The 27,137-nt window shown below is 35.0% G+C and overlaps 1 protein-coding gene across 6 annotated transcripts in view; it reads right to left on the bottom strand.

Moving 5' to 3' along the window:
• Positions 1–26,619, bottom strand: part of CUNH14orf39 (chromosome unknown C14orf39 homolog) — a 51,926-nt gene extending 25,307 nt beyond the window's left edge. Inside the window, exons 1-11 of one of the 6 annotated variants that reach the window (XM_019451633.2) lie at positions 26,469–26,619; positions 25,670–25,731; positions 25,518–25,574; positions 22,961–23,087; positions 18,343–18,432; positions 10,369–10,556; positions 10,241–10,283; positions 8,392–8,500; positions 7,370–7,461; positions 4,802–4,932; positions 4,030–4,106 (exon numbers count right to left, since the gene is read on the bottom strand). In XM_019451633.2, the coding sequence (XP_019307178.1) occupies positions 4,030–4,106; positions 4,802–4,932; positions 7,370–7,461; positions 8,392–8,500; positions 10,241–10,283; positions 10,369–10,556; positions 18,343–18,432; positions 22,961–23,087; positions 25,518–25,574; positions 25,670–25,718 (963 nt within the window). In that variant the 5' untranslated portion in view covers positions 25,719–25,731; positions 26,469–26,619. Of the gene's footprint in view, positions 1–4,029; positions 4,107–4,801; positions 4,933–7,369; positions 7,462–8,391; positions 8,513–10,240; positions 10,284–10,368; positions 10,557–18,342; positions 18,433–22,960; positions 23,088–25,517; positions 25,575–25,669; positions 25,732–26,468 lie in introns of all 6 variants that reach the window. The other 5 variants (XM_019451632.2, XM_019451631.2, XM_019451630.2 and 2 more) reach the window with 5 other exon arrangements.
• Positions 26,620–27,137: the final 518 nt, after the last annotated feature.

Genomic DNA, 27,137 nt, shown 5'->3' on the forward strand with positions numbered 1-27,137 from the left:
TATCTAACAATGTCTGGAGGTATTTTAAGTTTATTTATTTATTTTGAGAGAGCGAGAGCAGGGGAGGGGCAGAAAGAGAGAGGGAGAGAGAATCCCAAGCAGGCTCTGCACCATCCATGCAGAGTCCCATGTGGGGCTCAATCTCATGAACCGTGAGGTCACGACCTGAGCAGAGATCAAGAGTCAGAAGCTTAACCAACCAAGCCACGGAGGCGCCCCTGAAGATATTCTTCACTGTCTTTTCTTAGGGATGAGGTGCTATTGGCCTCTAGATCACAAGGTGACCCGACAACAAAGAATTATCTGGCCCAAAATGTCTATAGTGTCATGGTTTAGAAACTCAATTTATTCCTAAAGGTTTGGTAAAATTTACCTGAAAAACTCATTCCCACGTGTTTTGAAAGGTGTGTGTGTGTAGCAGAGGGAGAAGGGAGGCACATAAAGAAGAAAAGAAGAAAACAGAGAACTGCTTACATTTCAGTTTCACCTACATTTCCATTTCTAGTTAATTGATCTATTCATGTTTTTCTTTTTCAGGCTATTTAATAACTTATATTGTCCTATAAAATTGTCCCCCTCACCTACATTTTCAAATTTACTGATATAAAGTCTTACATAGTATTCTATTAAGACTTTGAAAAGATTTCTTCCATATATTCAATGATATGTACTGTTCCCTCTCTATTTTATTAAGTATAATAAAATTTATTTTATTGATATTTAAAAGTTATTAATTTTTGGCTATACTGATTAACCCAACCTTTTAATTTCATTAATTTCTGTTTTTCTCTTTATTAATTCCTACTTTCTTTGCATTAATTATTTTCCTATTTTGAGTTGAACTTTTCATGCTTGGAATTAAACTTTTCCTACTTAAAGTTCAGCTACTTTTAATCTTTATTTTCTATATTTGTTTTCAAATATAAATTTCTCTCTGAGAAGCAATTTGGCTATATTCCACAGGTTTTGGTTTATAGTATTCTTTTAAATAGTTTTTAAGTTTTCTTTTTATTTCTTCTATAACCCCCAAATAATTTGAAAGTGTAAATTTCCTTTCCCTCTGCTAAGTACTTTTTTTTGAGAGGAGGGCTATATTTTTGTTTAACTTATATTTTTTATAGGTAGTGGTAAGTGAAGAGAACAACTTTTTAGAATTGATTGAGGTATTCTTTTGGTTCTAGTAAACAGTTAATTTTGGTGAATACTGCAAATATCAGGAAAAGAAAGTATAAAGGGAGCCTGAGAAATGACACTGTAGAAATGGTCCTATCATCCCTGATTAGTGAACCTGAGTCACCTACTTTAGAATTTCACTGCAGGTAAGAGAAAAATGTTTATCTTGTTTAAGATGCTGTTATTTCATTTCATTGGTTTTGTATTGTTAAATGTGTAACAAAACTTAACCCTAAACTCAAGATACTACTTTTTTTGAGAAAGCTATCCTTTTTAAAATTATGAATTAAATACTTTCTTGGAATTCCATTAATTTTTATTTTATTTATTTTGAAAATGTATAATTTGGTTTATCGTGGTTCTTATGACTTGGTGAGTTATTCTTTTTAAAAACGTGAAATATATTTTTCCCTATTAATGCTTTTTGTCTTGAACTCTGTTTTTTAATTTTTAAATTTTAGTTAACATACACTCCAATACTGGCTTCAGGAGTAGAATTCAGTGATTCACCACTTACATACAACACCCAGTGCTCATCACAAGTGCCCTCTTTAACATCCATCACCCATCTAGCCCATCCCTCACCCACCTCCCTCCATCAACCTTTAGTTTGTTTTCTATCATTAAGAGTCTTTTGTGGTTTGTTTCCCTATTTTATATGGCATTGTAATAACAATGTTTTTGTCCCATTGTTCTACCTTTACCCTTCATTTGTCAAGTTTTTTCAGCTCTTCTATTTTAAAAGTATGTATATGGCTGTACCACTCTAGAAAACAGTATGGAGTTTCCTTAACAAGTTAAAAATAGAACCAGCCTACAATCCAACAACTGCACTACTGGGTATTTACCCAAAGGATATAAAAATACCAATTCAAAGGGATACATGCACCCTAATGTTAGAGCAGCATTATCAACAATAGCCAAATTATGGAAAGAGCCCAAAAGTCCATCGACTGATGAATGTATAAAGAAAATGTGATATATATGTATATTATATACATATGTGTGTATTATATATATGTGTATATATGTGTATATATGTGTATTATATACATATATATAATGGAATATTACTCAGCCATCAAAAAGATTGAAATCTTGCCATTTGCAATGATGTGGATGGAGCTAGTGAGTATTATTCTAAACAAAATAAATCAGCCAGAGAAAGACAAATCCCATACGATTTCACTCCTAGGTGGAATTTAAGAAAACAGATGAACATAGGGGCAGGAGAGAGGCAAACAAACCATAAAACAGACTCTTAACTACAGAGAACTAACTGAGGGTTGCTGGAAGGGAGGTGGGCAGGGTATGGGCTAGATGGATGATGGGGATTAAGGAGTGCATTTGTCTGATAAGCACTGGGTGTTGTATGGGAGTGATGAATCACTAAATCCTACACCTGAAACTAATATTACAATGTTAACTATCTGGAATTTAAATAAAACTTGGAAAAAAATAAAAGTATATGTCTGTATTTTGTTTATATATCCCATAGAAGCATCTCTGTCACATTTCTGAATACTGATTTGTTCAGAACTATTTATGGCATCTTATTTTCTATTTATAATGTATTCTAGTTATTTTATCTACTCTTCCATCCCTGCCTTTTGTTGGACTTATTAAGTTGTTCCATCATTTTTCTTCTACTGTTTTAAAACTAGTGCACGTCATTTCTCTTATTTTGGTTACTCTTACATGTTTAACATACACGCATAAATTCGCATTTTCCCAACAATATATAAGTGAATCAGTATTTGTATCTTCTCTCTACTTCCATCCCCCCACCCCCAAGAAAAGAACTTGGGTAAACTTTTGTTTCCCTTATTTATCTTCCTACCTTCATCCCATATTGATCTCATCTGAAATTTTAGTACCAGATTTAAACATTTTTGTAATTAATACATATTTACGATAAGTTTCACTAATTAATTTGGTTACCACTACCCCTCTATCTGTATGTATTAATTACAAATTAATGAAAGGCAATTATATTTTCCATTGAGAATTCCCCCCTGGACTATTTTCAGGAAGAATGGGGGAAGACAGAGATGTGCCACACCAGAAGCTAGCTTTCTGGGTGGTATGCTCCTTATTTTTCTTAAGCATCAGGAACCCCCTAGAAGGGCGACTGGGTGACTAAGTTGGTTAAGTATCTGACTCCTGACTTTGTCTCAGGTCATGATCTCATCCGTGTTGATGGCTCAGAGCCTGCTTGGGATTCTCTCTCTCCCTCTCTCTCTCCACCCCTCCTCTACATGTGCTCTCTCTCAAAATAAACAAATAAACTTAAGAAAAGAAGAACTCCCTAGAGTTACCATTTATCTCTCTAATCAAAGCTCCTATACTTACTGCTTCCACCTACAGACAGTGATCCATTGCTGATGCCTAGCCAAAGGCAGAGTAGATATGAGTTGAACAGGTGTTAACTAATTAACTCCCACTGAAGTAACCCAACCAATTACCCTATTCATTGTCCCCAGACCTATACCTTCTATAATAGTGTTCTATGCAAGTCCTGGGTCACAATTTCCCCCTTCAATCTAATCCTGTTTTCCTCCTTCAGAAATATCTGGGTTTGACTAGGTACAGGGCTTGGCATTTTTAAATATCTTTTCTATTTTTTAAGAGTAAGTGAGAAGGCTACAGTATATGTTCAGGCTGCCATATTGAAATTCTTTTAAGATTTTTAGACACTGAGGTTGTAGTAATGGCTGATTTAATATATTTATAACACACACACACACACACACACACACACACACACACACACCCATGTTCTAAATGCAATACATTCATTATCTCATTTAATGCAAGCAAATATTTAATTTATACTATTAAAAAGGAAATACCTACCTGCATGTTGTTTCCTTTCTGCCTAAAGTCAATATTGGCAAGCTTTGACTGTTTCACAGAACTTTCTTCTTTTTTATCTAGGTTATTAAATTGTACAACTTCAAATGAATTTCAGAGATAGAATCAAATATTATGCCCAAAATTCAACATAAACTTATAATTAAAAAAATCAAGTTACATGAAGATTTAAATTATAGAAGTGTGTGGAATTCCTGCAAACCTTTTAATTCCTCACTATATAAACTATCATAACAAGCATGAGTGTAAAATGAAAACCAGCTTACAAAACTACGTCTTTATAATGAGGAACCAAATAAGACTGAGGGAAAAAGAACAGCTAGTACAGTTAATCTAATACAATGTAGTTAATCTAATCTGCAGATCCACTGAATGAAACACGATTCAAATATCTCAGTGACTAGGTCACAAATATCATTAATACAAGTCGTCTACCCACTTTAATTACATACACTAATAACACAACTCCTCAAATGAAAAATTATTATTCATCCTCCTCTGGCAGCTGTGTGACCCAACCAGAACACTTGTTTTAATATTATGCGGATGATTTCTCTCTCAAAGAGAAAAAAGTTAGGGATAGAAGGCATATTGTTCACTCTCAGAAAGAATCAAAGTGATACTTTCTGAGTCTATTGGTCTCTAGTATTGTTTGTTCTTGCTTACACCAAATGATAACAAAATTTGCTTCTGTCTTTTCTTCTATGTGTTTACAAAGAAAACTAAGTTTTTAAATAATTAACAGATACTGTACCTACAACTCTTGCCTCTGAAGAATGCATTTTCATTGGTCTGACTTTCTCAGATTCATATGGAAGAAATAATCGACTGTTTTGAGGGGGTTTATTCAATATAAGTACATGTTGTTCATCTTTTTCAAAAATTCTGAAGGGTAAATTACATTAAATATTTAGTAAGTAAAAAATTAACATATTTTAAATCTAGAAGAGACTTATATACTAAATAAATTCATTTTGCAGATAGTAAAACTGAGTTTCAGAAAATTTAAAATATCTGCCCAATAAAATTATTTACTGGTGTCACAGCTAAAACACACTTTTCCAGATTAAGTCCAGTGCTCTTCCCAGTATACCACACTCTCATTTTAAAACATTATCAATTTACTCAAGGGATACAGGAGTGCTGATGCATAGGGGCACTTGTACCCCAATGTTTATAGCAGCACTTTCAACAATAGCCAAATTATGGAAAGAGCCTAAATGTCCATCAACTGATGAATGGATAAAGAAATTGTAGTTTATATACACAATGGAATACTACTTGGCAATGAGAAAGAATGAAATATGGCCTTTTGTAGCAACGTGAATGGAACTGGAGAGTGTTATGCTAAGTGAAATAAGTCATACAGACAAAGACAGATACCATATGTTTTCACTCTTATGTGGATCATGAGAAACTTAACAGAAGACCATGGGGGAGGAGAAGGAAAAAAAAAAGTTAGAGGGAGAGAGCCAAACCATAAGAGACTCTTGAAAACTGAGAACAAACTGAGGGTTGATGGGGGGTGGGAGGGAAGGGAAAGTGGGTGAAGGGCATTGAGGAGGACACCTTTTGGGATGAGCACTGCGTGTTGTATGGAAACCAATTTGACAATAAATTTCATATTAAAAAAATAAAATATAATAATTTTAGGAGAATTTCTAAACATGTTAAAAAATTTCTAAACAAAACTTTATCCACAAATAACATGCTACAGATTTGAGTACTTCAAACTTTAAAAATAATTATTCAGAAACAATTCAGCTACATGAATCCAGAAACCACTAAAGCAATAACACAAATCATAAATGGGTCTTTTTAGTTTTTTACTTAAAATTTTACTTAAGTTTTTTACTCACTGAATTTTTCCTACAGAAATAATTTTAATTAGTTTTAGTTAAATAATTTAAATGATGTTATTTATAATAACTATGAAATAGATATTGAGTAAAAATGACTAAACAGTTACATAAATTCCTCTCAATATAGAAGATTTTTACAGTACTAAAAAGTCAATGAAGTGAAATTCTGTACATGTACTTATTTCCTACTCAATTTCTTTGGAGAATTAAAGACAACATTATTATGTTTGTAAGAAGTGGGAGGGGGGAATCAAGAAAATTAATAGATCCAAGGAAGTGGGATCAGAGAAATTAACTTTGGAGAGGAAATGTGTTGAAACATCAGGACAAGAGTAATGGAGCCTACTAAGGAGATGAATTTAAAAAGAATAAAAAAGCATTCGGGCAAAAAGAGAAAAGGTAGAAATTTTATCAGACACAGCAACAGTAATACATCTATTTTTCTGTCACACAGTAACAGGTAAAATCTAACTTTTTTTTTTTTTAATGCCTCCATCACTGATGTCTGCTTTATCACCAGAAGGATGAAAAGCAAGGAAACATATGATGCCACAGATTCAGTAGCATTTTGATTCATCTTCACTCTCTGTGGCAAAAGAACAGTCAAGCTGGTGACAGAGTGAAAAAAAGGTAAATACTGGGGTGCCTGGGTGGCTCAGTTGGTTGGGCATCCAGCTCTTGGTCATGATCTCATGGTTCTAGGGACAGAGTTCCATGTTAGGCTCTGCACTGATAACACACAGCCTGCTTGGGATTCTCTCTGTCCTCTCGCCGCCCCTCCCCCACTGGCTCGCGCATGCTCACTCGTTCTCTCTCAAAATAATAAATAAATAACCATTTTTTATGGTTAATAAATAAAAAGTTTTAAATGGTTGTTATTTGGGGGGGGGGGGAGAGGGAGGGAATGAGAGAGAGAGAGCACACAAAGCAGAGAGAGGCAGAGACCCAGAATCCAAAGCAGGCTCTAGGCTCTGCGTTGTCAGCACAGAGCCCCACATGGCGCTCGAACTCACACGAACTGGGAGATCATAACCTGAGCTAAAGTCAGACACTTAACTGAATGAGCCACCCAGACGCCCCTGTAAATAAATAAACATTTTTTAAAAAGTTAAATATAATGCTGCTCCCACTATTATTCCTTTGTTTTACTCCTACTGGTGACCCATCATGGAAAACTGGATGAAAGGTAGCTTATAAAACAGCAAATGTGCTGCTGCTACCTTATTTCTCTCTATACATTATCCTTGGCCTTACTAAATAACAAGCATATTTTAATGTTAGTCTAAAATATTTAAGGGTATAAATTAATATTTTTCATAATAAATAAGCAGAAAATAGCCTGCACAAAAATGTATATAGATACTATGTGAATATTAGTGGCTTGGGATAGAATATGGAATCAAATGTTTAGATGCAGAATAACCATTCACATAAAATCCCATTTTAAGGTTTACCTATACCTTTCTTTCAATTCCTTTCTCTTTTCCTTATTTTTATTTTTTTCTTCCAGAGTTTCTGCAAAATTCTTAGTTTCATGAAGTCTTGCAATCTGCTAAAAAGAAAAATGACAAAGCAGAACAAAGTAAGTACCAAGGAACACATGCTTTATCTTAACTAATAAATATGATTTTTTCTATATAATTACAGGATTTATGTTTTTGTAGTATTAGCTATCTTTTAGTAAAAGTTGCTAAAACCAGGTCAAAATTAACAATAAATCATACTCCTTTAATTTTTCCTTACAATTTCATTAGCCAACCTAGATTCAATGAACTTCCATCTTCTTTTTTAAAGACTATGGTCAGAAGCAAAGCAGACATCAATTCCCCGTAAATAGACCTAGTTATCATATATTTTAAAGGAAGTAGCATCTACTTTGTTCTTACTACCAAAATGACTTTACTGTTATTTGGAACCTAATACCTATGAATGGTAAATGTATCTTCTTTAACACAATTTTCAAAAAATTCAGAAAATTAGCTATTCTATTTTTTTGTCAGAATCTGGAAGTAACACTGATGGGTTCTCAGTCGATGAAAGCCATTTCAATAGATGACATTAAAAATGTATTCAAGAAATTATGCACCATCAATCTTTAAGTCTAAACTAGTTCTAGCCTAGCTCTATAAAGATTATAGTCATACATTTTCAAGACTAAGTTTTTAAAACCATTTATTGTCTTGTTTTCTTTGCTGACAACACTGTTGTAGTGAGTGCCTTTAAATTCCTGTTATTAAGCTACATCTTGCTCTTTACTCATCTTTTTTCAGCTGCCAAAGAAAATTAAACCATTCCCTAAAACTTAAAATTAAATATATTTACTACCTAAAACATATTTTTGGATCCAAAGATAATCTGAGGCAAATAAATTATCATAAGCCATTCTCCATATTTAGGCTTTTTGGAAATAGCTCTTCTAAGACTAAATATAACATTATACATATACCTTAAATATATTAGAAATATATTACAAAATATATACCTGGTTTAAATAATTAATTTCTATTTCCACTTCATCTACTTCTTTCTTCAATTCAGATGAACTTTTGGAAAAACTTCTGGCATGTTTAAGAATATTTTGTGTTTTACATCTCACATTAACCCTTTTATATTAAGGAATGATGTTATGCAAGTAAAATTGACATTTATAACATATGTACCATATCAGAAATAGTTAACATTATGTCACATTATTTATAAAATGTTCCATATAAACAATAAGCAATATTAATAACAGTGCCTGAAAACAGGTAATGCTAACATGAACATTTGGCAAACTGACAAAGATAACTTGTTGCTTACCTATATTATATAATGAACTTAAAAACATTTCACCTAAAATATGTTAGAATTTTTTTCACTTAAATATTTCACATGGGGTTTTTTTGCTTTTGTTTTTTTACCTAAGTTCATCAAGTTACTTGGTATAACTAAAAATACGTAATCAATTCAGGTCCAAATTTAACTTCTTGTGTTTCCATTATTTATTTGTTCCAAAATCAATATTTAAAAATCTACCCAATTTCCCTTTTCTTGTTCTGTAAGGTTCATCAGTGCAGCCTGCAGGACTCAGAAAACAGCAAGATCTTCCATCTGGACTTTCTGCTTGAACTGAAGTTACACCAATTTCAAGTAGAGAATTTCTCAGCTGTTAACAGACATCCTGCACAGTTATTAATCACTACAACTTCCTAAATTACTCTATAATCCATTTAGGGTAATTTAAAAATAAAATAGTGATAGTGAACAAGAACTCCAGAGAAAATCTATTTAAGATGGAATATCTCCTACTCTGCCCTAAAATATATAATTTATATGCTGGAGCATAAAATTTCACATGAATATTATTTATGCTATATTGTTATAAAAAGTATCAATTAAATTTTAAATATAGACATTTAAATCCTAATCTTCAATTCTCCCTACCTTCATCACCTGTTCTTGTTTCTCATATAATCTTGTAACTCATCCCTTCCTACATCCAACCCCCTAATCCCCGCTATACCTCATGCATCAATGAACCTCTGGCTCTTCCCATTGAGAAGTTACAACACAGGCAGCAAATGAACAACTATGTTGTTTACAGTTGTTCATAAGCTAAAACCTAAACATGAAGACAGCAAGCAGCAAAGGAGTTAAAAGATGATTTAGGATGAAGCAAGGTAGAATGCAGGGATAAAGAAGACTTAGTACAAACAGTGGAGTTATAATCTAATAGGAAAGCATATGAAGGATTGCAGAGGTTGGAAGAGGATTAAAGTTCTAAGTTCATCATCAGGGAAGATCACCTTGACAAACAGATGAGACTTAGACCAATTAAGAATTACTTAATCATCTAATACAATGCCACTGTATTAGAATTATTTGTTTACATGTCTGTCTCCCTTACTAAACTGTGAGCTCCCTGCAAGAAAGCTCTGTATCTTCTTGAGGATTGCCTGGCACAAGGTAGTCCCCAATGAATTTCTATAGATGAGTAAATAATTGTGATTACCACCTTCCATTCTAACAAGTAATAACCAATTGATTTAATTGGAATTCTTTCTTTGGTAAGACAGAGCAAGAAGACTTCTTCATTGGTTTGGTTGCTAAGATACACCACTTAAAGCAGTCATCACTTTATTCTCATTAAAACTGCTTGCTTCTGATCCCATGTATATAAATATGAAAACTAACCCCAGCTGACCTGTAAAGTAACTTCTCTATTTTTTTAATTAAACAAGCAAAAAACTCCAAATCCATGTGATACTTACCAAGGAATCACAATGACAAAATACAGAAAAAAACACTTATCTAACAAAAATTCTAGGTAGAAGTACTTTTGTGGATACATATGTAATGTCCATTTAGTAAGTGATGGAAAAGGAGCAGGTACTGAAAAACAAAATCATATTTTAGTCTAATTCATTGTTCATTACAAAGATACAATTATTAAACAATATATAAAAAATGTTAATACCTAGAAGTTCCATAAAGATAGCTTCATTCATTTTTAGTTGTTCAGTACATGCCAACACTCTATTTTGAATTTCTTCATGTTCTTTTTTCTTCTCATAATATACATGTGAAAGAGGTGTTTCTGAGTATTTTAGTTGATATTGCTTCAAAACATCTTTATACTGACATACATAATCATGATACATTTTTCTGTTAAAATTTTAAAAAAATGATGTCAATATAAAAACAGTATATCTAAAAACTTTCTAAGTATCACTTGTTAAAGTCTACTAAACTAAGTATAAATGGCAAGTCAAATACCTACTTATCCGTTTCCCTCAATATTGTCTGCCCTTCAAACTTTCCTTAACTCCATTACACTTTTCAACTCTTTACTTTCTCACTACCTGAGTTATTCATTCCTTAATCCTCTTCCATTTAACTTTTACTCTCACCATTCCAAAGAAACTACCCTTCACAAGGTCACCAATGATCTAACTGTCCAACTCAGTGATCTCCTTTTTTTCTCATCCTAAGACAGTGCAGAACCTGGTTTTTTTGGTTTTTTTTAGTTTTTATTTAAATTCTAGTTAGTTAACATACAGTCTAATATTAGTTTCAGGTGTACAATTTAGTGATTCAACACTTAGATACAACACCTGGTGCTCATCACAAGTGCACTCCTTAATCTCCATCACCTATTTAACCCATCCCCCACCCACCTCTCCTCTGGTAAACATTAGTTTGTTCTCTACAGTCTGTTTCTTATTTGCCTCTTTTTTCTCCCTATGGTCATTTGTTTTGTTTCTTAAATTCCACATAGGAGTGAAATCATATGGCATTTGCTTTTCTCTGACTTACTTTGCTTAGCATGATACTCTCTAGTTTCATCCATGTCATTGCAAATGGCAAGATTTCATTCATTTTTATGCCTAATGTTCCACTGTGTGTGTGTGTGTGTGTGTGTGTGTGTGTGTGTGTGTGTGTGTGTGTGTATACCACATCTTTATCCATTCATCAGTCAGTGAACACTTGGGCTATTTCCATAATTTGGCTATTATAGGTAATGTTTGCTATAAACATTGGGGTGCATGTATCCCTTCAAATTAGTGTTTTGTATTCTCTTGGTAAATACCTAGTAGTACAACTGCTGGCTCATAAGACAGTTCTATTTTTAACTTTATGAGGAACCTCCATACCGTTTTCCAGAGTAGCTGCACCGGTTTGCATTTCCACCAACCAGTGCAGGAGCGTTTCCCTTTCTCCACATCCTTGCCAATACCTGTTGTTTCTTGTGTTGTTGGTATTTGGGATTTCATCAAAAGATATTTGAGACTTCATCAAAATTAAACAATTTTTTTAACATTTATTTATTCTTGAGACAGAGACAGAGCATGAACAGGGGAGGGGCAGAGAGAGAGGGAAACACAGAATCTGAAACAGGCTCCACTGTCAGCACAGAGCCCGACATGGGGCTCAAACCCACGAACTGTGAGATCATGACTGAGCCACTCAGATGCCCCAAGACTTCATCAAAATTAAAACCTTCTTCAGTGAAGGAAACAATCAATAAAACTAAGAGGCAATTTATGGAATGGCAGAAGATATTTACAAATGACATATCTGATAAAGAGTTAGTATCTAAAATATATAAAGAACTTATAAAACTCAACACCCCAAAATGAATGATCCAATTAAAAATTGGCAGAAGACATGAATAAACACTTTTCCAAAGAAGATAAACAGATGGCCAACAGACACAGGAAAAAGTGCTCAACAACACTTATCATCAGAAAAATGCAAATCGAAACTACAATGAGAACCTGGTTCTTCTGATGACTTCCTGATCTCTATCCTCTCTGAGTTTTCAGTTTTTATTGTCCCCAGTCCATCTACCTCTAAAACTATGTGTTCTAAATCCTCAACTCTCTAAGCTAACATTATAAAGGAAGTCATGTTTTATGTGTTAGAACTCTAGGTTCACAATCATTCTTATATACTCCATATCTGTTTTATGAAGGAAATTTCAGCACTGTTTGGAGGAGCTCCTCCAGTCTAAATCAGGTAGAGGTGGATCGGTCATCTATGTAGACACAAGTCTTAAGTGGGACAGTTAATTCTTGCAAAAGGATATTAACTCTTCCTTCTCATTTGACTTTTGCTTGATCTACAATAGGGGTCAGTTACTATGACCTACGGGCCAAATCTAACCTGTCACTTGTTTTTGTATGGCCTGTGAGCTAAGAATAATTTCTAAATTTTAAAATTACTGAAAAACAAAATAATAGTATTTCATGACACATTAAAATTATATGAAATTCAAGCTGTAATGTCCATAAATAAAGTTTTATTAGAACACAGTCATTCATTTTGTATTGTCTAAAGTTGTTCTTGCATCACAACAGTAAGGTTGAGTATCAACAGAGACTTAGTATAACCCACAAAGCCTAAAATATTTACTATCTGGCTCTTTATAAAAAAAAAGTTTGCTAATCCTAATCTACAACAATGAAAATGTTCAATCCAGGTTTATCATAGGAAATATATTCTTTAGATTCTTTCTACCCAATTCTTAAGTTTCAAGAAAGAACATGCATTGAAAAATTTCTAAAAATATATAGTCCTTATGTTCCTCAAAATTTTGTAAATTTTCTAAATCAAAACATTCTATATGGGGGAAATTTATTTAAAGATACTATGATTATCGCATCTTAACAGATGAGAAAAGAACAGTATTCATAAATGCTTGTATACTGAGAAAAAAAAGTAAGGATAACAGCATTGTACTGATCAGCAGATCTGAATCTCCTCATGTTTTAATTTTTTAATATACTAAATAAACTCTGGGGGCACCTGAGTAGCTCAGTCAGTTAAGCATCTGACTTTGGCTCAGGTCATGATCTCACAGTTTGTGAGTTTGAGCACCATGTCAGGCTCTCTGCTGTCAGCACGGAGCCCACTTCAGATCCTCTGTCCCCCTCTCTTTCTACCCCTCCCCCACTTGTTCTCTATCAAAATAAATTAAATTTAAAAAAAAATCTATATCTATATCTATATCTATATCTATACTAAACTCTGTCCCCTTTAGCAAGATAAAGCAGTTGAGCCCCAAAACTCCTATTCCTCTAAATGCCTATTTGCTAATTAATCCCTCACTTCTTTTTAAAAAAATTTGTTTTTGAGAGACAGAGATAAAGTGCGAGTGGAGAAGGGGCAGAGAGAGAGGGAGACACAGAATCCGAAGCAGGCTCCAGGCTCTGAGCTGTCAGCACAGAGCCCAATGCGGGCCTCGAACTCACAAACTGCAAGATCATGACCTGAGCTGAAGGTCACCTAGGCTGAGCCACCTAGGCACCCCTAATCCCACACTTCTTGGGAAAATGGCCCAGGGAAGAGGGAAATACCTATAGAAAACTGACTTGGAGTGGCCAGTTTCAGATGAAATTAGCATTCCACATGTACCCTATTCATGTTGTATATTCATGCCCACTGTTCTTATATACTCCATACAGGGACTTTAGCAGAGACCAGCATAGCAAAATCATGATTCAAGAAGAGCCCTGACTATCTCATCTGCTGACAATACTAGTCTTAATGAATGTCTAGAATGGAAGATTAGGAGAAACAAGAAGCTGGTTCCTCTATTTCCTTCAGCATCCATGATACCAACAAATGGAGTCATTTCCTTTTATAAGCATCTGGTATTGAGTCATCAATTCAACCAACCTATGTGGTTGGTTTAAGAAAGAAATACTCATTTCCACTATTAAAGTGACTACTCTGGCTACCTAAGAGAAGTCATCCACAACAAACACTATCAGCTAGGTACACTTTTGAACTGCTTTGTTCTAGCCTCTCAAAGAAGCATTTTTAATAATGTTTTATAGCCATGACTTGCATTGAGAGATGTTCTAAGAAGTAATATATATTTTGTTTATTTTGGGGAGGTCACTGAAGATACTACCACACTGTATAATTATCCTTTAATGAGAACTCAGGCGAGAAATTTCTCTCAAATCTCATTACCAGGAAAAACTTCTGCTTATCCTTAACAATTGAACTGGTTTTTAAATGAATACTCTGAATCCCAAAATGATCACATTTCCACAATGCCTGACTACTAGGAATTCCAGAACCTAATCTGTATCTATATTTAACAAACGTACAAGGCCATGTAATATGAATTTCTATTCTAATCAAATGCTTCATCTTCTTACATTATCCTTATATTCCTATAGCCTTAATTTTTATATTTAGTTTTCTTTTAACACTATGGCATTATACAAATTATCTCAAATCCATTTTAGATTGAAGCAGGGTCTAAAAATGACAAAGTAACAGTCTCTTTCACTAATTTAACCCTTTACCTATTCCTTGGATGACTGTATACTCTAGCTTTCTTTCCTTTTTGCTCTATTCATTTCCATGGGCAATCTTACCTATTTCCATGATTTCAAATGCCAACAAAGTCCAAATCTATTACTTTAGTTGTTATCTTAAGACCCATCTTTGAATATAAAGGGTATTTCAGTTTATATTGAGTATGTTTTTAATTAAAATATAAAAATTGGAGTGATGCCAGCAAGAGGACAGAATAAAACATCCCTCATGTGTATTGCCTCCTCAAAAATAGTAATTACCATATATCCATGGACAAAAGTGCATTTGTGAGAGCTTTGTGATCCAGGTAGGAGACTGTGAAACCCTGGTGTAGTCCAAGACTAAGAAGAGCTATTTTGAGAAGGCAGGCTCACATCCTGGTGGTTAACTCACTCTGGTCCTGACCACAGACCCAGAAATAGTTCTGTACCCCTGAGATCTCAGCTACAGCCCATTTGGCCTTGGGTCTGTTACCAGCACTATACACCAAAGGACTCAGAAGGAGTCATGCCCACCTCTGTGTCAGGAAATAAGCATACATCCCCTGGTCCCAGCTGTGGACCCTGCAGTGGCCCATGAACCAGCTCTAGTCCCTATGGTCGCAGTCTGGGAGCCCCTGGAGGCAAGCCTGCCACACTCATTCAGATATAGATTCTGGAAGGGCCCCATTAACTGGGCTCGAGCCCATCCCAGCCACAGTCATCAAAGAGTTCTGCTGGCACAGGGATCCAGCAGGAAACACTCCTGTCTGTGCCCCTAAAGATCCTGATACTTGATGGGCCTTATGCTTGGTTCCAACCCCCTCACAGGTACAGTTTATCAGCAGTACTAAGGGTCTAGTTCCCAGTGGGAGACACTCCTGTCTGCACCCAAGGAGATCCTCAAGAGCCATATACTTAGTTCTAGGTCTCTCACAGCCAAAGGCCACCAGCAGACCTGCTAGCCCTGGAGCCCCCCAAATAGGTACTCCTATATGTATCCCTAGAAATGCTAAAAGGGCCCTATACTTGGCTCCAGCCCCTCCTGCTACAGTCAGGGAGTGGTCCAGCTCACCCAGGGACCTGGTGGAAGACAGCCCTTCTGTCCCTTCATAGCCAGGACTACAGACCTCAACCTTGATTGTGGAACCTGAAACCTCACTAAGGCTCAGTTCCAGTCCCTTCTGGCCACTAAAGTTTAGGGCCAGTCATGACTACCCACAGATCTATCCAGTGACTAGCTAGGAGGCCTCCCAGGGACCTAGTGGGAGTCATACCAGTCCACACACTTGGTAACAGAAAACAGAAATACCATATGATCCAGTAATTCCACTACAAAAAACAAAAATACTAATTCAAAATTATATATGAACCCCTATGTTTATAGCTGAATTATTTACAATAACCAGATATGCAAGCAACCCAAGTGTCCATCTACAGATGAATGGATACAGAAGTAATATATATGTATGTATGTATGTGTGTGTGTATGTGTGTGTGTGTGTGTGGACGTGCGTGCACTTGTATGTGTGTATATATATATATATATATTTATATATACATTCAATGGAAGAAATTCAGGCCTGGAGCCCCATGTTGAGCAGAGAGTTTAAAAATAAAAATTAAAAATCCCAACCCTTTAAAAAATTTTTTTAAATGTGGTATATATATGCAATGGAATTTTTTATTCAGTCATAATAAATAACTGCTGCCATTTATGACACCATGGAAGTACCCTGAGAGTATTATGCCGAGTGATTAAGAGAAAAACAAATATGATATGATCTTAATTATATGAAAAATCTAAAAAAAGCCAGATCATCGAAACAGAATAGAATGATGGCTGCCAGGGGCCAGGAGATGTTGCCCAAAGGATACAAACTTCCAGTTGTAAGGTAAATAAGTTCTGGGGATTTAATACACAGCATGGTAAATATAACAATACTGTATTATATCCTTAAAAATTGCTAAGAGAGTAAATCTTAAATGTTCTTAGTACAAAAAACCCCAGTAGTTATATGAGGTGACAGATGTGCTACCTACCTAGCCTTACTGTGGCAGACACTTTAAAATACATACATGTATCAAGCCATCATGTTTGTATACCTCAAACTTAAACAATGTTATATGTCAATTATATATCAATAAATCCGGAAGAAAAGTAAAAAAAAAAACAACAAAATAAAGTATAAAAGAGGACATAAAATATAAAAAATGATGAAAATATTTATGAAATATTTCAATATTTATGAAAAAAATATTTATGAAAATATTTCAATTTTTTTAATTAAGTGAAATTAGGGTGCCTGGATGGCTCAGAGTATCTGACTTCAGCTTAGGTCATGATCTCATGATTCCTGAGTTCAAGCCCCGCATCAGGGTCACTGCTGTCAGGGCAGAGCCTGCTTTGGATACTCTGTTCCCTCTCTTTGCCCCTCCCCCACTCATGCTCTGTCTCAAAAATAAACATTATAAAAATTAAGTGACACACTGTAGGTTAGCCAATTTGACAATAAATTATATTTTAAAAATAAAAATAAGTAAATAAATAAATAAATAACTAGCACTGGATTAAAAATCAAGGAAGGTTACATGAAGAAGTGGAATTGTGAAGGCCAAAATATTCCATCAATTTGAATATTTTAAACTTGGTCTTTGATGAAGAATTAGATTGATGGAGGGCAGGGGGAAGGGGAAAATAGGTGACCGGCGTTGAGGAAGGCACTTGGGATGAGTACTGGGTATTGTATATAAATGATGAATCATGGGAATCTACTCCCAAAGCCAAGAGCAATCTGTATATTCTGTATGTTAGCTAACTTGACAAAAAATTATATTTAAAAAAAATTGACCTTTGAAAAAAAATTAAGTGAAATTATAATGCTATATAATATATTCAAAGTCTTTCAACTTGTTTTATTATATTCACTAATTACATTTAGTACTCAAGACCAGGTTATTTTATACATAATAAGATAAACCCATACAAATATTGGGGTTTCTCCATCAGAATATAATACCCCACTACATTAGCTCTCTGAAAAAGATAAGTCTCATATCAAATCCCCTTCAAGGTGTGCAGGTGCCCTCTGTGCCTATTCAGCAGTTCCCCACTGAAGACTGGAGTGCTTAGCCTGCCACTGAAGACTGATCTGCAGCTCCCACTGCTCAGGCCACTGAATGGATAGGGACAACCACTGAGTGGTCTTAAGCTGCTCTTTTACAGAGGCAAACAAAATGGAAATAAGGTTGATGGAAAACAGTTTCTAAAAAAATAAAAATAAATAAAATCCCCTTCAAAAGTCAATACTCCAAATTTTTCATAAGCTAATTCTATAGCTAACTATTCCCCCAGATGTTTACCTATAACAATTCAGTTATAAAGACCATTAATTGAAGCACTCTGCTATAACAATTGCTACTGACAAATTGTTTCTACCTAAGGATTCGGTAGAGCTTTATAACGAATAGGTAGACCTCCAATGGTACCGAAAGAGTACAAAGCACTGGATTTACTTTAAAAACAAAACAAAAAACCTCTCAACGTACAAAGTTTCTGCATTTTTCAAGTAACGTCTTTGCTACACATATCCTATTAATAAATTATAGAATTGATAAGCTTAAATTAATATATGTACTTGTTTTTTTCACTAGTTTCTTGATAAACAGTAAATTGGTCCTGCATATAGTCTTCATGTTTATGAAAAACATCACATGTTGGCTTCCAGCTATAGAAAAAAAAATTGTAATTAGCATCTCAGAATGACAAATTGTAAGAGATAATAAAAGTGAATTTAACCATTTAAAGATAATGAATATCTTCCTGGAGAAAACAAGTTTATAACAAGAAAATATTCCCACCTCTCATCACCACCACTACCACCACTCAGACAATCATACATACACTCAAATATCAACATTGATCAATTTTTATGTAAAACCCATTGTGGAACCATGACTAAGGTAGAAGCAAATGTTACATGGTTGGACTGTGTATTGCTATGGCATTTCTAGAATATACTCTGCAACACTCCAACGTCAGGCTTTCCTTCCCCTATTTCTCATATCTTGGCTAAGAAATTCTTTTGGAATAAGGATTCAAAGAATTATAAGGGCTAAAGAGAGGCTTTTTCTCCCTTGAAACTTAGAAACTCAGATTGTTATACCCTCCTGAACTAGAAAGAAAGAAACTAGGCCAAAATGAATTATAAAATCAGATAGTAAGAATAATATGAATAGCTATCTTACACATTTTTTGTTTTAAGACTTGAAAAATGTTATCAATGTGACAAATCTAAAATTTGCATATACCATGACAGCTTCCATTCTAAGTGTTGTTCAACTATTTCCTCCAGCTCTTTTTTCTAATCTTTTAATATTTTTTCAGAGTCAAAAAGTTCACACTGGAAGCACAGAGAAGTATATAAGGAAATAGCTATCATCCATATTCTCAAATACAGAATAATATCTACTACTACTGTTTTAATAAACTATTTCCAGATTTTATAAGTACATAATTTAACATCTTTGAGATTATATTCATATATATGTGTATCCTCCTTTATCACCTTTTAAATTATACACATTTTCCTTGTCACTTAGAATTCATTGTAAAGGTTTTAATAAATACATCATATTCCATAACTTTATCTAACCATTCCCATATTGTTGGCCATTTTTGCTTAATCTAAGTTTTTCCATGGTAAATAGAATTTTTACTTAAATATTTGTCTGAATTTCTAACAATTTCCTTAGAAAACATTCCCAAAAATGGAATTATAAGGTCAAAGGTTATACATACACATATTCTGAGTGTTTTAAAAATTCTGTAAGAAATACATGTTCACTGAAAAGATATTCTCTGTAAGCATGTACATATTGATGTACATATTCCCAGTTTATTTCTAATTATATATATATATATACAATTACTAAGCTGGGTTCATACTATGAATGTTGTTTTATTGCTTCATTCAGTTTGCAATATACATCTTTTCGTGTCAATAGAAAGTTAACCTCTTTCCATGTCAATAAATATACATTCATAATTTTATTGGCTGCCTACTGTTCATATGCACATACCAAAATCCATTTAACCCATCACCTAATGTTGTACGCTAGAGTTGCTTCCAATGTTTTCCTATCATTAAAAAAGGTTGAAATAAAACACCTTGCTATACATCTTTGAGAGAATGCCTAATTATTTCCTTACGAAAAATTCTCAGAAATGGACACTTTTAATTAAAAGTCGTGTTTATTTATTTTTTAATTTTTTAAGCTTATTTATTTATTTTGAGAGAGTTGAGGAGGGACACAGACAGAGGGGGTGAGACTGAATCCCAATCAGGCTCTGCACGGTCAATGCAGAGCCTGATGCAGGGCTTAAACTCACAAATCAAGAGATCATGACCTGAGCCGAAGTTGGACACTTAACCCACTGAGCCACCCAGGTACAACAAAAGTCATGTTTATTTTTAAAGCTTTTTAAAAAAATACTGACATATCATCCAAAAGGTTTATACCAGCATACATTACTATAGTGTACAAGGTAAGTGATTTTCTTATTCCCTGGCCAACACAGGATATTATCTTTCTTTAAATTTCTGTAAAACTTAAAGGCAAAAAGAAGCATTTTATTATTGCTTGAATTTGGATGTCTTAGATTACTAGTAAGATTGGGCATTTATTCACATGTTTCTTAAACATACATTTCTTCATTTTGGTATTTACCTATTCCTATTTATTTTCTTTGCCCATTTTTCTAACAGGGCTTTTGCTTATTAGTTTCCACAAGTACTTTACATTTTTAAAAATAACCATTACTTGACACTTTCCCAACCTTATTCTTTTGCCTTTTATACCATTTGGGGGCATTTTTCATTTTAATTTGTGTGTAGTCACATTTATCCATTGTCTCCTCTGTAGTTTCTACTTTTGGTGACACACTTAGAAAGGTCTTCTACTCTCAAAGATTCTACAGTCACTTACATTTCTTCTAGTACTTTCATGAATTCATAGTCCACATTTCGATCTCTTAACCAGTATGGTGAAATCATGAATTAGAGGTATATCTTGATATTAAGATCTCTACTAACTGTCCTTGGAACCCAGCGAGAGATTAAGCTTGTCTGTAGTACAGTACATCTTGTACTGGTTCTACAACTGGTTCTTAGAACAGCAGATTCTAACAGGAAACTACTTTTCCAGCACCCACTGCATCTAGTTGAAGGAAACCACTGGTAAAACTTCCTACAATAAAACTTAAATCAAAATAGAAGAAAAAGTTCAATAATATATGGTTTTTTGTTGTTGATCAGATTGCTAAAAAATTTAAACAAAAATTTAAGCATAATTTCGGTGTTGGCAAGGGTATGAGGAAGCAAGAACTCTCATACACTGTTGGTGGAAGTATGAATTCATATAATCTTTTTGGAGAGCAGTTCAGCATTATCTATTAAATAGTTAAATGTGCATACTCTTTGATCTAACAACTGCATGTCTAGAAGCTCATTCTATAGCAACAGGTCCATTAATATGGAAGGATACCAGTACATGTTGCTCATATTAGGGAAAAACTGGAAACCTAAATGTCTATTAATAGGGGAATGGTTAAATGATATAAAATACATTAATACTATAAAATCCTATGGAGCTGTTAAAGAATTAAATCTATACATAATCATTACATGTATAGCACAATTTACATAACATACTGTTAAATTTAAAAACATAAGTACAGTATGATCCCATATTATAAAAAGAAAAAGTAGACATACATATATATATGTAATAATGATATTGAATTTTTATTGAAAAATGCCTGAAAAGATTCTCAGAACGATTAAAAATGATTTCCTTTAAGGAAGAGGACAGGGTTGAGGTGGGAACTGCAGACAGAATAACTTTTTATTCCACACATTTGTATACTTTTTGAATTTCTATACTAGGTATGTGCTACTTTTATAAAGGGCAAAAATAAAAAAGATTTATTAAAATTCTGAATAACGGGTGGCTCAGTTGATTAAGCACCTGACTCCTTATTTCAGCCAGGTCATGATCTCATGATCATGGAATCAAGCCCCACATTGGGCTCTGCATTGGGTGTGGAGCCTGCTTACAATTCTCTCTGTCCTTCTCCCTCTGCCCCTCCCCTGCCCTCAAAAGAAATAATAAAATAAAATATTTAAAAATTTTTTGAATAACAATATATTTTTAACGTTTATTTATTTTTGAGACAGAGAGAGACAGAGCATGAACGGGGAGGGGCAGAGAGAGAGGGAGACACAGAACCGGAAGCAGGCTCCAGGCTCTGAGCCATCAGCCCAGAGCCCGATGCGGGGCTCGAACTCACACACCGCAAGATCGTGACCTGAGCTGAAGTCGGCGCTTAACCGACTGAGCCACCCAGGCGCCCCAACAATATATTTTTAAACAAATAGGATTCTGAAATATAGTAGTTAATACAAAGACAATGGTCTATATTAAGTACAGAAAATTGACACATTTTATTTATTTATAAAAAAATTTTTAACGTTTATTTATTATTGAGAGACAGAGAGAGACACAGCATAAGCATGGGAGGGACAGAGAGAGGAGGAAACACTGAATCTGAAGCAGGCTCCAGGCTCTGAGCCGTCAGCAGAGAGCCCAACACGGGGCCTGAATTCATGAACTGCGAGATCATAACTTGAGCTGAAGTCGGATGCTTAACCGACTGAGCCACCCAGACACCCTGACACATTTTATTTTTGTAATATATAATAAAGTTCTATTAGTAAGCCTTTGCTTCAAAATGTTTATGTCTTATAGTAAATTTAACCATTAGGATCCAGAACCTGAAGCCATGTTGAAAGAATTCTTAACATAGTAAGTACTTTCACTTTGAAAATCAACTTATTTTAGGCTAGATTCTCCTACATAAAATAAATCTTAAAAATTCAAATACGGAAATTGTTTCAACTTTATCCAATAGGAATTTTATATACTGAGCCTATATTATTCAAAATTCTGCAAACTATTTGGATCTGAATTAGATCTTACAGTGCTTCTATTTTTCTTTTGATCCTCCTATGAGCCCTTTTTACAGAAGCATGTAGCAAAGCAATTTAAGACCTGATTCATTATTTTGCTAATACAAAATACTACTTTAAAGCAACAGTGTCTCCAAGTATAAAAACTATAAATTATAAATAACAGAAACCTTAAATAAAGAATCCAGTGACAATTACTGAAAGTTCATTTCTTTCAAATACTCACTTACTACAGTTGTCTTTGATCTCCTCACTATGTTTACAGTAATGACCAATTTCCTCATCTGTCGTATTTATAGTTTCATGTATCTTACAAATAGCTGCCTTGTTTTCTTTAATATCTTCAAAGCATTCTGAAAAGGAGAAATGTTTATTTTCTTAAGGTAGAAGTCATAAATTCAAAATTAACAAACACAGAGGAAAAAGGGGTATGGCAACTTAGCTAAAAGAAGAGGAGTTAGAGAATGGAGAAGAGAGGTTTGAGATGGGAAGGGCCCTATACTAAAAAGCACAGAACCAGAACCAGGCTTGCTCATAGATCCAGAAGCAAAGGATTTGTGTTTGGACTGAAGAGAAGTACACTTGAAACTAATATGACACTGTATGTTAACTAACTGGAATTTAAATAAAAACTTTAAATTAAAAAAAAAAGACCCTGTTCCTCATCTTTAACATAAGAAGGCTAGATCAAGTGATATCTAGAATCAGTGGCATCTTATGATTGTATGAGTTCATGTAAACATTTAGTCATATGTGATACTAACTTGTTTCGGTTTTGACAAATGTAAAATTTCCCTTCACTGATTCCGTGTCAATTAATTATTAAATACACCTTCAACTCACTTCTTTGTTACTAGTGAAAAAATACAAGATAAAAATAGAATTTCTTAAACATTAAAATAAATTATTAGCACTCATACTCCGTATTCTTTTTTGTCACAGAAAGGTAACCAAATTCTACCTTTTCAGAAATCAAGAAATTAATGGTTCTATTTTATAATAGCTTTTATGTTGGATCTTAAAATACTGTATGTATGTAATTTGCTTTGCCATTTCACTCATAATATCATTTTTCAGAATTATTCCTGAAAATGTGGCATGCATCAATCCTGACCCCTGACTTCTGGTCATGTATAAAAAGATTTTTAAAAATTCACTTAAAGGATCCAAAATATATAAAGAACTTAGAACACTCAATACCCAAAAAACAAATAATCCAGTTAAAAAATGGACAGAAGACATGAAGAGACATTTTTCCAAAGAAGACATACAGATGGCTAACAGACACATGAAAAGATGCTCAACATCACTCATCATCAGGGAAATACAAATCAAAACTACAATGAGCTATCACCTCACACCTGTCAGAATGGCTGAAATTAACAACACAGGAAACAACAGATGTTGGCAAAGAGGTGGAAAAAGGGGAACCCTTCTGCACTGTTGGTGGGAATGCAAACTGGTACAGCCACTCTGGAAAACAGTATGGAGGTTCCTTAAAAAGTTAAAAATGGAACTACCCTACAATCCAGCAATTGCACTACTAGGTATTTACCCAAAGGATTCAAAAATATTGATTCAAAGGGGCTCATGCACATCGATGTTTATAGTAGCACTATCAACAATAGTCAAATTCTGGAAAGACCCCAAATGTCCAACAACTGATGAATGGATAAAGAATATGTGGCATATATATATATAACGGAATATTCAGCCACAAAAAAGAATGAAATCTTGCCATTTGCAATGACATGGATGGAGCTAGACAGTATTATGCTGAACAAAATAAGTGAGTTAGAGAAAGACAAATACCATGGGATTTCACTCATATGTGGAATTTAAGACACAAAACGAACACAGGGAAAACAGAGCGGGGGGAAAAACCGTGAGACAGATTCTTAACTATAGAGAATAAACTGAGGGTGGCTGGAGGGGAGGAGGCAGGGGGTGGGTTAAATGAGTGATGGGTATTAAGGACTGCACTTGTGATGAGCACTGGGTGTTGTACCTAAGTGATGAATCACTAAATCCTACACCTAAAACTAATACTACACTGTATGTTAACTAACTGGAATTTAAATAAAAACCTGAGGGGTACCTGAGTGGCTCAGTAGGTTATGCGTCCAACTCTGGACTTCTGCTCAGCTCATGAGCCCAAGGTGGGGAGGAAGCCTGGCATCAGGCTCCCCATGCTTAAAATTCTCTCTCTCCCTCTGCTGCTCTCCCCCACTTGCACTCACACTCTCTCTCTCAAATAAAATAGATTAAAAATAAATACAAACTTGAAACTACAAAAAAGAACATAAATTTAAAAATAAAACCAAAAATTTTTCAATAAAATGTTTGAAGGAGCTGGTGTTGTCTGAGAAAAATAACATATTTTTAACTGCACTGAATTAAGGGGTTATTTCTTAATTTTTATTTTTGAGAGAGAAAGAGTGTTGAGTGGGGGAGGGGCAGAGAGAGAGGGAGACAGAATTCTCCAGGCTCTGAGCTGTCAGCACAGAGGCCCAAGCAGGGCTCAAACTCATGAAGTGCAAGATCATGACCTGGGCCAAAGGGGTTACTTCTGCTTAAAGCAAAATTCTTCAACACAGAATAATTAAATGCTGAATACAGAAATTTATTATTGAGAATCTGTAGTTCAGGCAAATAGCATTAGTCACTAGATAGAACTGGCACAAAAGTTATAATGCCAACTGTAAGTTGGCAACTGCATTATTATCTTATATGCCATAAAAAATTTAAAAACTAAGATACCTTTATCATGCCAAATGACTTACTGTTAATCCGTTGAATCATATCTTCTTTAGTACTTACATCTTGCTCATACTGGAAAACTAAAATAAATAATTTTGTGACTTCACTTCGTTGTTAAAATGTTAAATAATAATACAAATAGTTACCCATTTCTTTATTTTCATTTTATACCTACCAAATTCTAGCAAAAGCCTGTCCAAACTGACAAATAGGCTGTCATTCATCTTGGATGCTACACTAAAAAACACAAAAATATTTATAAGAAGGATTTTCTGAAGTCATATGCAAAACAGCATATATTTATTCGGTAGCAAACTTTCTAATCAGACATTATTACAGAAAAATATGGGGTGGGGGGCAAGCACTGGGAAGGGGAGGAACACCTTCAGTCCAGTACTGGGCACTTAATACTTGCTGAATGTCGCTGCACGACTGAAATACCTGGCGGGCGGGGAGAGCCTTCATAATTGTTTGTATGTGGTATTGCAATAAGTCATTGAATCTTCTGGAGTCCACAGACACCAAGACTTCCCAAAACGATACGCCCTTGAAAATAACTAGTATCCTAAACAAAGTCCTTTACCAACAGCAAGGTAAAACCCAGGAAGAGTGCAATTTTACACTTAGGAATTTACCACCAGGACTCCAAAAAGCGGAGGTTTTCACAGGACTGCCAATTCGCATTACAAAATACGCCTGAGGCGAGGCGTCGCTTCACTCCTAACTCGCAGATTCAAGGAGCCACTCTTCCCGCGCGTTTTGAAGCGGCAGGTTGGCTCGGGACCAACACCCTCACAGCCATCGAGCCTCCCCTCACCCGGGGCCGCCCCCAACCCCCCAACCCACGCGCCATCAAACCCCCACGCGACCTCTGGTCGAACTCTGGTGACAGGGCCCGCCAGCCCCCCAAATCCCTCAGAGCCGCTCGCCCAGGGAATAACCGCCACATACAGACAGTTCCCTTTCCCGCCCACCTCACGGTTCCCTCCGGGACCCGAACATCCACGCCCTTCCTTCTCCGGGTCCCACACTTTATTCTGGGTCCGGAGCGCGGAGTACTCGACGCGTACCCGGACACCGAAAAGCCGACGGCAGTCCCGCCTCAGCCCCACCCAGCCCCGCGAGACCCCGCGAAGCCGAGAACGGGAGCCGCAGATCGCGCTGAAGAGCGAGATTAAACTCCCCGCGAGACCAGTGCTGCGGCCATCACCCCTTCCCCTGGGGCGAGGAGAGAACCCAACACCCTAAACCCCCAGGAGTAGTGCTGGAGTTACAGAGAAGCCCTGAAACAACAGGGAACACGTCATGAAGACTATTCATTCCTCTTGTAACCTAGCAGTTTAAAAAAGTATTTTGCAGAACAGCAGGAACATCGATATTATCGTAACGTGAAAGTAAAAAACGCTAGAATCTATCATCAAAATATATTTTTGCATTCAGCGTTTTCAAAACTTCTTTAAAAGCAAGTATGAGTTCAAATGCATTTTCATTCAACAAACATTTTGAGTGACTCATTTGTTTAGTTTCAAATAAAATGAACATTAACGTTTTTTGTCCAAATGCTGTCTTTAGGTAATTTATGCTCTTAGACTTTGTCAACATATCCAAAGTGAAAAAAAGAGTGGAGTAAAACTAATTTAAGC

This window comes from Panthera pardus, unplaced genomic scaffold, assembly GCF_024362965.1.
Source record: "Panthera pardus isolate Hobbes unplaced genomic scaffold, ASM2436296v1 HiC_scaffold_24, whole genome shotgun sequence".
NCBI lineage: Eukaryota > Metazoa > Chordata > Mammalia > Carnivora > Felidae > Panthera > Panthera pardus.